At 43.3% G+C, this 13,394-nt stretch overlaps 2 protein-coding genes across 5 annotated transcripts; both read right to left on the bottom strand.

Moving 5' to 3' along the window:
• Positions 1-3,208: 3,208 nt before the first annotated feature.
• Positions 3,209-7,671, bottom strand: LOC106750020 (protein AF-9). Its single transcript, XM_014630024.1, has 3 exons — positions 7,077-7,671; positions 6,414-6,679; positions 3,209-5,116 (listed from the first exon to the last, which is right to left on the bottom strand). The coding sequence occupies exons 1-3, from the start codon at positions 7,213-7,215 to the stop codon at positions 3,281-3,283; spliced, it is 2,241 nt and encodes a 746-aa protein (XP_014485510.1). The 5' UTR covers positions 7,216-7,671; the 3' UTR covers positions 3,209-3,280.
• A 1,375-nt stretch (positions 7,672-9,046) lies between these two features.
• Positions 9,047-13,083, bottom strand: LOC106750032 (PP2C-like domain-containing protein CG9801). 4 transcript variants are annotated; one of them, XM_014630064.1, is made up of 8 exons: positions 12,611-13,062; positions 12,007-12,044; positions 11,753-11,919; positions 11,215-11,441; positions 10,927-11,127; positions 10,508-10,811; positions 9,535-10,021; positions 9,047-9,334 (listed from the first exon to the last, which is right to left on the bottom strand). In XM_014630064.1, exons 2-8 carry the CDS (start codon positions 12,007-12,009, stop codon positions 9,140-9,142), a joined length of 1,584 nt encoding a protein of 527 aa, XP_014485550.1. In that variant the 5' UTR covers positions 12,010-12,044; positions 12,611-13,062; the 3' UTR covers positions 9,047-9,139. The 4 variants fall into 4 exon arrangements, with proteins under 4 accessions (XP_014485550.1, XP_014485547.1, XP_014485549.1 ...); XM_014630061.1 differs by having other exon boundaries at positions 10,927-11,441; positions 12,611-13,083; XM_014630063.1 differs by having other exon boundaries at positions 10,927-11,441; positions 12,635-13,083.
• Between the last annotated feature and the right edge of the window lie 311 nt (positions 13,084-13,394).

Genomic DNA, 13,394 nt, shown 5'->3' with positions numbered 1-13,394 from the left:
TATATATATATATATATATATATGTGTGATGTCATTATACGAGACATTATCATTGTACTATATAAATTGCAGATGCTACGGATGTTCGTTTCTTAGGCGGACCGCGACGTGAAGGTCACGAGAGGACTTGCCCCCCTTGCGACGTGAACATGAATCTTGCTTGGCGGAAAAATAAGAGATTAAAAAAGAAGGGAAATGAAAACAACAAAAATTCACTGCGGCGACGAGAGGCGGATGAGAATCGTTGAAGCGTGTAATCAAAGTCGCGACGTGTGCTAATTTCACACTCACATATACGTACACATACATACAGTTTGCGATCGAGCGATTCAAGGAGCCGGAAGGATTCGGCGACGATTAACGCTCGGCAAACACGACGCCTCCTCCTCCTTCTTCTTCTAGTGTGTGTGGTATCTCTTGCGAGCAAAACATATAGACGATATACGAAAACGACGTTACATTCTCACAAAACATGGTAATACGGATACGTCACACGAGTAGTTCCACCAAGTACAGCCATCTTGTTTCCCACGAGTCGTACACATACGTAATTATTAAAACATTGTGTGTTGACGGACAAATTTGGGCCTCTCTCTCTCTCTCTCTCTCTCGCTCTCTATGGTTAGAGCAAATATTGCTCTATCGACATCACGACTTGCACAAAAATGTTACTAATAAATATGACCAGCAATGGTCACCGATTTTGGAGGGGGGGGGGGGATGCGAACCCGTGATAGGCGTTACTCGAGGAGAGGAACGTACGTCTATATCACAAAACAGACACTGTGTAGAAGAATCGTACGGTAAAAGATTTTGTATAAACAATGGTCCACTAAAAGTTTTGTATTACTTCAACATGGGAATACGTTAAAAAGTAACACAAATATACGTAAAATTAACATATTCACCTTGTTAAAGTAAGAAAAATTGAATTGGAAAAATTGTGCATTAAATTTAACACCTGTTAAGGCAACATAAAAATTCCGGTGGATCGTTACTTGTACAACATTTTTTGCCATGTATGGCGTGTGTAAATGTATGTGTGTATGTGTATGTATATGTACATACATGTATCGCGTCTATGTTTAAACAATTCCCCTTACGTCACTAGATCAGTGCAATAACAATACACGTATTACCATACATGAATTCTACTTCTCCTTGGCCGCGCGGTACACGCTACCGTGTAAATGCAACGCAGATACATGTCGTCCTTAAGTACCCCAAAGAAACATTGCAAGTAACATCCTGCGAGAGACGGCGGATTCGACTTCTCTCACTGCCACAGCTCGTCGTCCTGCGATCATTAACATGTCACACTCACACACTCACGCACACACACATACATACATATACGCACATACAGTGTGCTTCGCGTGCGAAAGGCACGATGGATTACAGCTTCTTCGTCGTCGAATTCTCACCCGTTATTTACAGTGTGAATTTTCTTTTGTACAGACATTTAACTCGCGTTATTCGTGCAGACACACACACACACACACACACATACACACATACACATACAGAGGCAGGCACAACACACATGCGTACACCCGATTGGTGCGCGCAACTGATACCGAAAATCACGAGCAGAAGAACCGAACGTTGTGTTTCATTAGATTGTACTTTTGTGTGTGTGTGTATGTGTGTGTTGCGAGTGGGTTCAACTTCACGAGAGCACTAGCGAGCTACGATGGCAATTCTTCGGTATTCACGCGAGCGGACGTGTACTTGTAACGTTCTTTCGGGGCCTCGCCCAGTAAGCAAGAGACATCGATAAATCGATAATTCCAAGCACTAATCTCGATGTGCGTCCCTTCAACAATGATCTCGTACGGCGTTTTATACAAGTCTTTTAAAAATATTGCCCGATATATTATGATGTATATATATATATACATACATATATATATATATATATATATGTATGTATGTATATATGTATATATAATTTTTCTCTTCTAATTATATTGTAAAAATATCCATCGCTCGCGAAAAAATTGCGCTGACAATGTCGCAAGAGCAACGGTGGTCTCCGCGATGTGGCTGATCACCTGGTGATCAGATTCGCATACGGAGATAAAGAATTAGCTCCAACGGCTAAAAATTAACTTCCACAAGTAAAAAATTAGCTGTCCATATAATACAATCCATATAATACAACCAGAATTTAGTTAATTTAGCTAATTTTTCCTGTTCCTGTACAATGCTGGACAGAGAAGACATGTTTTTTTATAAGTTTCACAACGCATCTCGTACCAAATAGGAAAAAATGTATTTTCCGAGACAATCAAGAAACCAATTTTCCCATTGGACACGGGATGCGTTCCGAAACTCATCCGAAAAAAGTGTCGTAATCTTTCTGTCCGGCACCTAGTCTTTAGCTCTCACAGCTAAAAGCTAGATTTAATAGCTAGATTTGATAGCCAAGACCAGTTCAGTTATATTATATGAACAGCTAATTCCTCTTGTCCATGCAGGTGTGACCCGGCTACTTTCTCCTGTCTCGGCTAGCCGGGCACCCAAAAATACTATCGATCGTATGTTCCTCGCGGCCGGCTGATCTCTCTTTTTCACATCAGTCGACTTCTTTTTTCGTTTCGCCGAGTTATACTATGTACACTTATCATCACTGCTCAATTAACTATACAATCATCATTGCTCGAGCACCCGAGCGCCCATTCGCAACATGATCAAGCGCTCGGACATCGACACTATCCGCTCGCAAACATTCGTCGCAACGATGTCGTGTGCAACGTTAGGAACTACGTATTTGACCACGCGTTACACATCATCAGGGATTATTCAATGAGTCCTATCAATGATTGACGATTGTATTTTTTTTTATTTCCTTTTTTTGCTTACTGGGCATGAACTGACGTTCGCATAAAAATCTCTCTCTCTCTCTCTCTCTCTCTCTCTCTTCTAAGATATAATATGATTTAATCGCTTATAAATATATCTCAACTAATATATACCCAGTAAACAACAAAATATCAGCAATGCGCCGATCGACAGCGAATTCTGCTGCGGAAAATCTGTTCCGATAAATCTGACGCTGCTCGGGTATATATAAGTATGTATGTATGTATGCGTACATACATATACATATATGTAATGAATCATATATATTATATATATTGTATAATTATATATTACAATACATATATTTCAATAAAATATATATCATAATATATACGTAATACTATATATATATGTATATATATATATATGTGTGTATATAAATTAATGTATCTCTCGCGTTTTACACTACAGATGGTCACGACGCGGAGAAAAACTGCTGAAGGCGCTGCACAGTTCTGCGATCGAGCGCGCACAGGTCAAAGTCAAACGTCTTCTTTGTGATCTCGTATTGGCCGGTCTCGGCGATTACTTGCACGACCCTCTGCAGCTCCTGATTGTCCTGCAAGGTCATGATCTTCTGCTGCAGGTCCTTCAGTTGCGACACGTAGTCCTCGGAGAAGACCGGCGGCTCGCTGAGCTCCGTGTCGACCAGCGAGGTGTTGGTAGAGTCCGGCACCACCGGCGCTTCGGCTTCTACGTCCACGTTCTTCTCCTCCTTGACCGCCTGCGACTCGCGGTCGTCCTTCTCCTTCTTCACCTCCTTCTTCGTCTCCTTCTCGACGTGGTGGACCGGATCGACGTCCATCGCGACCGGGGACTGGCTCGACGAGACCGGTTCGAGCGGCGGCGAGACCGACTGCTCGCGCTCGCCTTTCTCCCGCTTCATCTTGTCGTCACTTTTGCTCTCGCTTCTCCTCTTCTTCTTCCGGCTCTCCCGCTCTTCGCTTCGGCTTCTCTTCGACTTGTCCTTCCGGCTACGCTCGCTCTTCTCTTTCTTCATCTCCAGCGATATGCCGGGCGACAAGGGCTTCGCCGTGTCAACGTGCACGGTGGGTGTCACCGCGTGTTCCGTCTCTTTCTTCACGGCGAGCAAGGACTTGTTCTCGGACATGGCGTCATCGTCGACCGAAGGCGTCGAGTCGCTGCTGTCCCTCTCGGGGATCTCCGCCAGAAGAGTCGACAGCGGGTTCGCGAGCGGCGCGACGGACACGTTGTTCGTTTTCTCGCCGCCATCCTTGCTCTTATCGCGCTTCTCTTTCTTCTCCCGATCCTTGTTGCTATCTCTCTTGTCTTTCTTGTCCTTCTTCTTGTGCTTGTGCTTCTGCCGGTCTTTGTCGCTCTTGCCGTCCTTCACCTTCTCCGGCTTCTCGCTCTTCTCCGACTTATCGACTTTGATCACTTTTTCGTCCTTCACCTTCTCGTTCTCCTTCACCGGTTTCGGAGACCTTTTGCCGTCTCTGGACGACTTGTACTCCTGGAGCTTCTCCTTCTCCGGCTTCTCCACCTTGTCCGTTTTCTCGGGCTTCTTCTCGACAATCTTGGCGAGGTCCTTGACATTGGCTTTCTCCGTCTCCTTGTACTTGTCTTTTCGCTCCTTGTCTCGATCCTCCTTGTCTTTCTTCTTGTCCTTCTTCTTCTCGGATTTGGAGGAATCGATGGTGTTCTTGGAGTTGTTCTTCGCCTTGTCCTTCTCCTTGCTATCTTTCTCTTTGTCCGGCACGATCTTCTTCGGATCCTTTTCCTTAGGCTTAGGGGATGGCGGTCGCTTCAAGGTTGGCGGGAGAGGACTCGACGATTTCTTCGTGAGGACTGGAGACGCCGGTCTTTTGCTAGACGGACTCGAGTGACTTCTATTGCCAGGACTAGGAGGTCGCTTAGGCTTCTCTTTGCTCTTCGTCTTATCCTTAGTGTTGTCTCTGACCTTCTTGTCCTTCTTCTCGTCCACTTTGTCTTTCCGGCTGTCTTTGTGAGGAGTCTCCTTCGTCTTTATTGTTTTGTCCGGTTTGTCGGGCTTCTCGGTAACACTTAGCGGTTTAGGAACTGAGTTTTTGTCCGGCTGCGCCGCCTTCTTATTGTCCGGCGATATCTTAGCCGTTTTGATGGGAGGGCCGAATAAGTCGTGAAACGGGTTGGAAGTCTTCGACTCAGTGATGCGATGTTTTCTGGAGTCGCTGCTCAACTTCGGCTTGCCGATCATCCCGGATGCCTTCACGTCGCTTTTCTCCGCCACAATCTCTCTGGATACCACAACCTGAAATTACAAAAGATGATACCAGGGGAACGATTACAGACTATTTGTCCAACTCGCTTTCATAATATGAATATTGATGCACAGATGCAATACTTTAGTTCGTCTGTTTAGGAAATACAAATTGTACAAGTATACAAATATTTATTATAAATATATAAATATCAGCTGTAAGACGAACCAATCAGCTGTAAAAGCGAATTAACCAAACTCAGCCAAAATTCTTGTATAGAGTGTCTACTCAAACTTAAAAAATAAATCCCTGAGAATCCCCTGATTTTTTAGGCAATTTGTTAAAAATTTCAGCTAAAATGAAAATATTCTTAAATATACCCTGCAAATGAATATATATTTATTGTACCAAGTTCTTAATATTTTCTATTTATAAAAGTCTGTAAATCATAAAATAAAATTAAGAATAATTCCAGTTTCAATTATTAAATTTGAAAATTTTTGAAAGCAACTATAAAAACTCTAAAAAACAAGTATTTTAGATTGCACGAAAATTTTAAATTTAATTTTAAAATTTAATTTAATTTTCAAAAGTTACCAACAAAAGTTACCAACAAAAGTTATCAACAAAAGTTACCAACAAAAAGATTATATAATGCACAATCACAAAATGCAACCTTTATAAATCTATTATAATAAATATCTGTTTTAACAAGTCATTAAACAAAACTATTCCTAACACAAAATTATCTTCAATACTGAATATCGGATAAGTCGTAAAATCAGTATGCTTTAAATATCAAAGCAATATAATTAAATATTTAAATTATATACGTAGATATAGAACAAAAAAGAGAATCTAACAAAATTATAAAAAAGCGCTGATATTTAAATATTAAACAGAATCTCAAAAACAGTCTTAAGTGCATATATACACAGAATGTTAAAATAAATTCGCGTCTACGATTGATACAACGCTATTCCTTGTTAATTAAAATTAAATTAAAAATCAAATCAAAAAGTCCTAAACTAGTTTTTTCTACAATTTTTAACGAAGAAAATATTAAATAAAATCCAGTCAATAACATAATATTTGTCTATGAACAACGTGATAATATGGCTCGCAGACAAATGTCCATTTAAATTCTCCGGTTTCCAATAAAATTCCATGAAATTTTTTTTTATTTTCCCAGGCATAAACAGTCCATTTAAATTCCCTGAGTGAATTCCAGATATTTTTAGACAGTACCAATTTTCAGACAGTAGACATCCTGCTGTGTGGCTGCTTGAATCCCACACTCTGCCCAATACACTGCCCAACCGTTTAAATATCTCAAGATATACTTACGCCTCCACCTTTCAACAATTTCTTCTTAAATTCTTCCGAGGGATTGTTGATCACCTCCATATGACGTAGTACATTGTTGACAGGCGGACCGCTCTGCTGCAGGTCGAGATCGTACATTATCTGGAACTTCTTGGGCTCATCCTTATTCTTCAAATAAATTTCTATCGGTATCAGGAAGCCAGCATAGCCAGATTCTTTCACCACGAATGGCGGTTCCTTCAGTACTCTCTTGGGATTCCTGAACGAGTCGTGCAAGAGGAACACCACTGGAAAATACAAAACACATTAGTCAGTACAGAAAGAAAACTGACTTTTTGTGCTATTCTACCTATAAATACAAAAGTAACATATCAAATAACATAAGAAAAAAAGGCCCAAATAAATAAAGAGGATCATGAAACAAGCTGGAGGCTTCACATTCGTTGGATGCGACGTCGCTTTTTGGCCCGGCTGTCCAACTTTGTTTTGCCGATCTTCACGGACGTTTTCACGATGTTTATAAACAATAAACGCGGTATAAACAGGCTACACGAGGGATCGAAGGAGGAGAAGCACGGAAGACGTGTCGTCGTTTCTCCGGAAGCGCACGACGCGCCGGGTATCGTCGTGGAATGACAGAGAGAGAGAGGGAGAGAGAGAAACGGCCATGGTTTGTGTACGTACCTTTATCAACGTACTGATGAATATCCGCATTGTCCACCCCGCGCACAAACACCTCCCAGTCGTGCGTGTAGCCCTCGGGAGTGAGATGGGAACGTACCATCGACGCGTGTCCATACTCAAGCGTGACGCGAATTGCCATGCTCTTCTCGGAGGACTCGACCTGAAGAGAAATCGACCACGGGGATCGCGACTAGCGGGCGCGAGGGAAACGGCTAATTCCGCGAGCGGGGACTCATCGTGACGCGAGTTCCACTCATCCTCCGAGAAGACGACCGGGAAGCAGCTGATCGAGCGCGCGCGCTACACCACGGAGGGCGCACCGCCGACGACGAGCATCGTAGTCCGACGCGCAGGTTATGTCCACAGCAACACACAGCACCCTACTTTCTGATTCTCACGGCAGAATTCGGACGCATCGTTCGGCAGCGGCTCCCGTCCTGTATGAAAGTGTCAACCGTCCGCACGGACAACGACGGCCAGTGGCGTCGCGCGACTCGCCGGAAATCTACCGCGAACGACACCTCGGCCCGAAGCTCTACTTTCTCACGCTGCAACGGTGCCGATTATCAACAGGTAAGTCGTACACTAACGAGGATGGTCGCCATCGGCCGCGATCGTCGTTATCCCGTGCGATTCGGCGCAGTGTCGCCAACCGTCCAGTGGACTGAGCATGCGCATTCCAATGCGGGAACGCTTGCTATTGGTCCCCTCAATCGCTGGTCGTCCTTACACTCGACCACTGCACTCTTTCTCGCTCTTTTTTTCAAGCCTCGGTATATATCTATTTTATCTCGAGAAAAGTACTCCGGTGGGTGTAGTTGAAACAAATAGATCTTTAGTCCGGAGGGCCGATCACATGAATCTTTTTCACCAACGTGAACTCGTGAAAAGTGAACATTTTCATATACTCTGATATTAGAAAGTTTCCATCTTTCACGCTAGGGAAAAAGATTTATAATCGACCTATTGTTCTTTTTAGCTGAATTGGCTGCACTAGTTTAAAGAATTACAGTCGTTCACAGGATGAATGCAATCATTTTTTTTACATGCTCAGAAGGGTGTGTATCACTTGGACACAGTCCAATCACAAATCGCTGCTTTAAAGGACCCTAGAAATATCTCTAGGCAAGCGGTGTTGTGATTGGCTGGGTACAACTGCACCTATTCCAATTCATTAAATTTCACTAAACCTGAGTTTAGTTAACTTTACATTGATTGGCTAAGTTCAAATCAACATCAATTCTCAATCCATATTCTGATACGGGCTTAAGACGCAAGCCATAAGTAAATTTATTAATCACAGTCGAACGTGAAGAGAATAATTAACTGTGATCGGTCAATTTCTTAAGTTAAAAGTTGATGATCTATACAATCAACTTAGTTAAATTAAAAGTTATTTAAACAAAAACTAATTAAGAGTTGTGTTAAAATTAAATTAATTTATTCAAGTTAAAAGTTAAATATACAAAACTATATATATATAGTTTAAAAGGACAATGGTTCAGTTAGATTTATAGTTTTGCATGTAATTAACTTTTAACTTAATTTACCCAACCTTGGTTTTCGATTATAAGGATATCTCTCTACAAACAAATGTATAAACATTTGTCCCGCAATATTGTTCAATTATAATTCATCGTCACTCAGATATTTTTTTCGTAGACATGTGCACACATCTACGGCGCGTATATTTGTACATTTTACATACACTCGCGGGCGATTTGCCTCGCTCTATATAAAATTATAGCCGCTTACACAGAGACGAATAGTCTGCGCGATATCTCGACTTGTAAAAGATATATTTTCTTTTTATTCGATACCAGATAAGAGTGTTATAACAGAAGTCGTTGATAACGCCTGCCCTACTTCTCAATTTAATTTCTCCTCCAATTGAGCGCGTCGAGTTCCGTGCGAAATGTACGTCTCGTTCGGACCAAAACAGAGCAAAATGCGTTATCGACGCCTCCTGATAGTGTAGAAAGTTCGATTTATTAATTATCGTACAAATGAAAACTATACTCTATATCAGTGGGGAGTAATTACAAGTTACGCTCCGACGCAATTTAGGATCCGACTACGTAAGCTACGACCGTCGCGTGGTCTAACTTGCCAGGTATCATGGAGATCTTCTCCAGTGTCTTTTTTCGCCGAGATCTCTGTTCCTGCTTGGAGAGCTGCACCAATTGGCCGTCTTTATGTTGCGCGTAATACAATTCCGTGTCTTCTAGGATCCGTCTCTTTGCGGCGGTTATGCGTACCTGCGGACAAGCCGGACATCAATACCGAAGAAGACAAGGATATTAATTATATCTCAATTATATCTCGATGATATTTCATTTATATCTAACAGAACTAAAAAGAAACGTTCTTTCGCATCTAAATTGCTGAATTCATGAAAATCAACGATTTGCTTGAAACTCGAAGGTTAGCATCGTGAGAGACACATCGTCCTTCTTACCGCAAAATCCAACAGAAGTTCACATAGATGCTTGGCACTATTGCACGGCGGGCCTTCACCGGAAACCCCGCGTCTCAGCAAGTCCTCCATCCTGAGCAGTGTGAGCTCATGCCTCTGATAAGCCTCGACCACCGGCAAGTTGTTGCTATTGCCGTTGCTGTTGCTGGACTCGGTGTGACGCAGGTTCTCCGCGGATTTTCGGCGCGTCTTTGACCTCGCGTCGTGGCTCTTCAGCGTGGCGTCGGCGCCGCTACTGTGGCTCGGTAACACCGCGAACTTTCCCACCACGGGGTCGAAATTATCGGAGATGCCGTCGCTCGTCAAAAATACTATGTCGCCTCTCTCAACCTCCGTTATGGCCAACGTTAAGTTGTTCAACTCCGGGTTAGAGCCGTCTACCGGGCCTAAGGCTCCTAAGGCATCTCTCATATCTCGCATACAGTGAATATCGTGAGATCCTCGCGTTATCTCCCGCACGCCGGATTTCCTGTTTCGTTTTTAGAGACGGTTATCGAACGTAGAACTGACTTGCTGAAAGGCAACGAGAACGAGAGAAAGAAGGTAGTTTCAGTCGCAGGACGATAATTTACAACACAGCTCTCTTCTCCAAGTCGATCTAGTGAGCGTCATTTCTCAGAGGGGAACTCCGTATCGACGAAATTCTATCCTTCTTTCTCTCTCCCTGGTGAAAAATGTTTTATACTTTCTCAGAAATTCTCTAAGAATTCTTCATATTTTAGATTTATGGAAAATTCCGGGAAAAATGTGAAACATTTCACAGACACTTTCAGGAATAATTGGATGAGGATTTTCAGAATATACAAGTATATAGTTTTTCTGAAAAACCTCCCAATTCGTATAAATAATCAAGAACATTCTGACGAAATTTTCGATTCTTCATCGAAATTTTGAGAAATAATGCGAGAAATGTTGAGATATTCACCAGGAGTCCCACGTAATAAAGAGTACGCACCTCGAATAGACGTAAGCCAGACTATCGCCAACGTTGCAGGTACAAGCAATATACTTTTTGTGACAGATATTCGTATCAGTACTTGAGCTTGGCAGTGGAAGGATTGTGCATACTGTTAAGGTAGTGAGCATTCCTTGTTCCTGGAGGATCAACGAATGCGCGGCATGGAATGATCGCAGTAACGCTATGAACACGTCCCTAGTCGTTGTGGTTTCGCTACTGATAGACGGACAGAATAGCGCGCGGTTCAGGTATTCTATGCTGCCGTGAACCGCGGATCTGGCAGCTATACTCGCTTTTGTGCCTGAAAGTACCAGTACGATTCGTACACTTGGGAGCGTTTGCGGGCACACTTACCCTCCGGTTTCCGCTCGTCTCCCCTAGTCTACTCTATCGAGATCGATTTCATGAACTTTTACCCCAATTGACACCGTCCGCGAGAGCCAGTATGGCGGAGTTCGGTCTCGCTACGATGCCGAAGCAGTCGGCTATCGGTTCCCCATTGTTGGTGTCGTTCGTAGGATTCTTCTCGTAAAGCGTCGTTGCAATTCCGTAGGCGTTTTCGTGGGGATTACACCAATCGGCGACTCCGGCGATCGTAACGTTCGACGTTGTTGATCCTGGAAGAGAAATCGCGCGTCGTTGGTCTCGCACGAGACGACCCGGATGGCTCTCATCGATAAAGGTCGTTATTCCCTCCGACTCACCGCTTCTATACTGCTCATTCTGATCTAGCATGTCAATGTAATCAATATCGGTATCGCTAATACTTAAGTGCTTTTGCTGAAGATTGACCGCCGTAAGACCACTATCGGGACCAGTATAGGCTGCGAATATCTCCTCGTTCTCTTGAAAGCTGTCGAGTTGTTTGACCGGCAGTTCTTCCGGATTTCTGCCGTGCAGAATCGCCGGTCCTTCTTGTTTCGTTTCTAGCCTAAAAAGATGACGCGTATGAGTATCTGTCGGATACAATAGTGCACGTCATTACACACCCTTCACATAGAATTTGAAGTGTGGAATATATCGAAAAAGGAAATATTGTTTAAGTGTTATATAGGAAGAAATTGTGAGAAGTTATACGAAAAGCACTACTGAAGCTTAAGACATCATTTTATTTGTCGCATGTGGAAGGTTTAATTATATTTAACAAAAATCATCTTCCTCAAGTAAATGTAATATCAAGTACGTGTGGTGAAAATTAATCAACTGTGTCTAATTAAGCCTGTTATTGACTTCAATACTGACCCGCTGAGATAGCGCGTGATGAAACAGCCACCAGGAAAATCCTGTGTCAATGATCGTGGGCTTCTAAGCGACTGCTCTCCATGACCGATATTCTCCACAGCCCCGGCCAAATTACTGATAGACAGTTGGCGCATGAAGCCGGCAACTTTCTTCCGTAAACTTGGCATCTTTCAAAAGAGCCCAAGAGCAAAGGTACAGCAATTGAGAATGTTAATTATTGTCTAACATTACTTCACCCAACTAAAGGGTCATACCATGGTTATAGCTGCCGTTAACAGGTTTCAGTTTAAATCTGGAAAAGTCCAATGGTAACAACGTATCTTGAAAAACTTATGTCGTGTAAGAGTTGCATCGTCCAATATATCAAATGATGCAGTAAAGCAGACTGCGGTAAATAATATCCATTCGAGCATGGAAACCGAATAAAATGATAAATGCAAAGAGATACTGTCAATTATTTTCCTATTGGTTTCTGAAAAGATTTCTAGATCTTTTGCTCCTACCATTAGTTCTATTGTTCAATTTACCGCAGTCTACCATAGAACCAAATTTAAAGGTCAGAGATACATCTTGTTTATCTCAAAATAAGTAAGACACTTCACACAGAAGTTTAATCAATATTCAAGCGGCGGCACATTCCTTCATACATCATACCCCTGTCACAGCCCTGTTATCTCTCTATCTTGCGTCACATTTTTTTTTTTAAATGACACGTACAACATGGAATCTCGGACAAAAACGTACACAGCCGTAAAGTACGGAAAATCGGAGAATAAAATCGCAAGGAGAAGCAAGAGCTGTCAAGACTCGGGCGCAGTTTCAAGTGCATGAATATTTATAATAACTGTACACACGTACGAACGAGAGATGCGCGCTTCTTACTTCTCGTTTCATTTCTTATCTTTCCGGAGACATCGGGGGAGACGGGCTCTCTGGTGAAGCGACACTAGTGCGCGTTATTTTCCCGAATAGTACACCGTCACATTTCGAATATTCACGCAACTCTCAAACGCGCCTCGACACCTGCCTTTCCTTCCGGTTCTCGACTTCGCAGCGTTTCTCTCTCTCCCTCCGACTCCCGCCGCCGAAGGAGGGACTCGCGTCGCTCACGAGAAAATTACCTGGGAAAATTCTCACCGCCCAAAGAACGAGATCACGACGCGCGCTGGCCGCACAAGCCCGTCTTTTTCCACTTCACCGCCATGTTGGCGGTGTGTCAATAACCAATGTGACTACTTGGCCCCCGGGGAGGCGAAGGAGACGCGAAAAAAACGGACCACCACCTCCACCGCGACGACGATGACGCGCCGGCGACGATTACGGCAATGATCGCGACAGCGAACGATCGCCGGCCGCCCCTCGCGCCGCGCTGTGCATGGAGATCAAAGTATCGTTCGCGCGCACGCGATTAATGTGGGCAAATAAAGCCGCGCCGACGGATGTCACGTTCCTCCGTCCCCATGGAGGAGGTGATACGCGTGTAGGGTAACCAACCGTCCCGATTTTCGGCTCTCATCAAAAGCTTCCCGGCGGCACCGTAAGCGAGACGCCAGTTTCTCCCGATTTCTCATTTAATGAAAAATAAATGGTATAATGTTAAATATAATAATAAATTGTACTGGAGTTCTCGTGAATTCTCTTA

The sequence above is a fragment of the Dinoponera quadriceps genome, unplaced genomic scaffold (genome assembly GCF_001313825.1).
Source record: "Dinoponera quadriceps isolate SergipeBrazil2010 unplaced genomic scaffold, ASM131382v1 scaffold4444, whole genome shotgun sequence".
In the NCBI taxonomy this organism is placed as follows: domain Eukaryota; kingdom Metazoa; phylum Arthropoda; class Insecta; order Hymenoptera; family Formicidae; genus Dinoponera; species Dinoponera quadriceps.
This window is presented reverse-complemented; position numbering and strand designations above follow the sequence as displayed.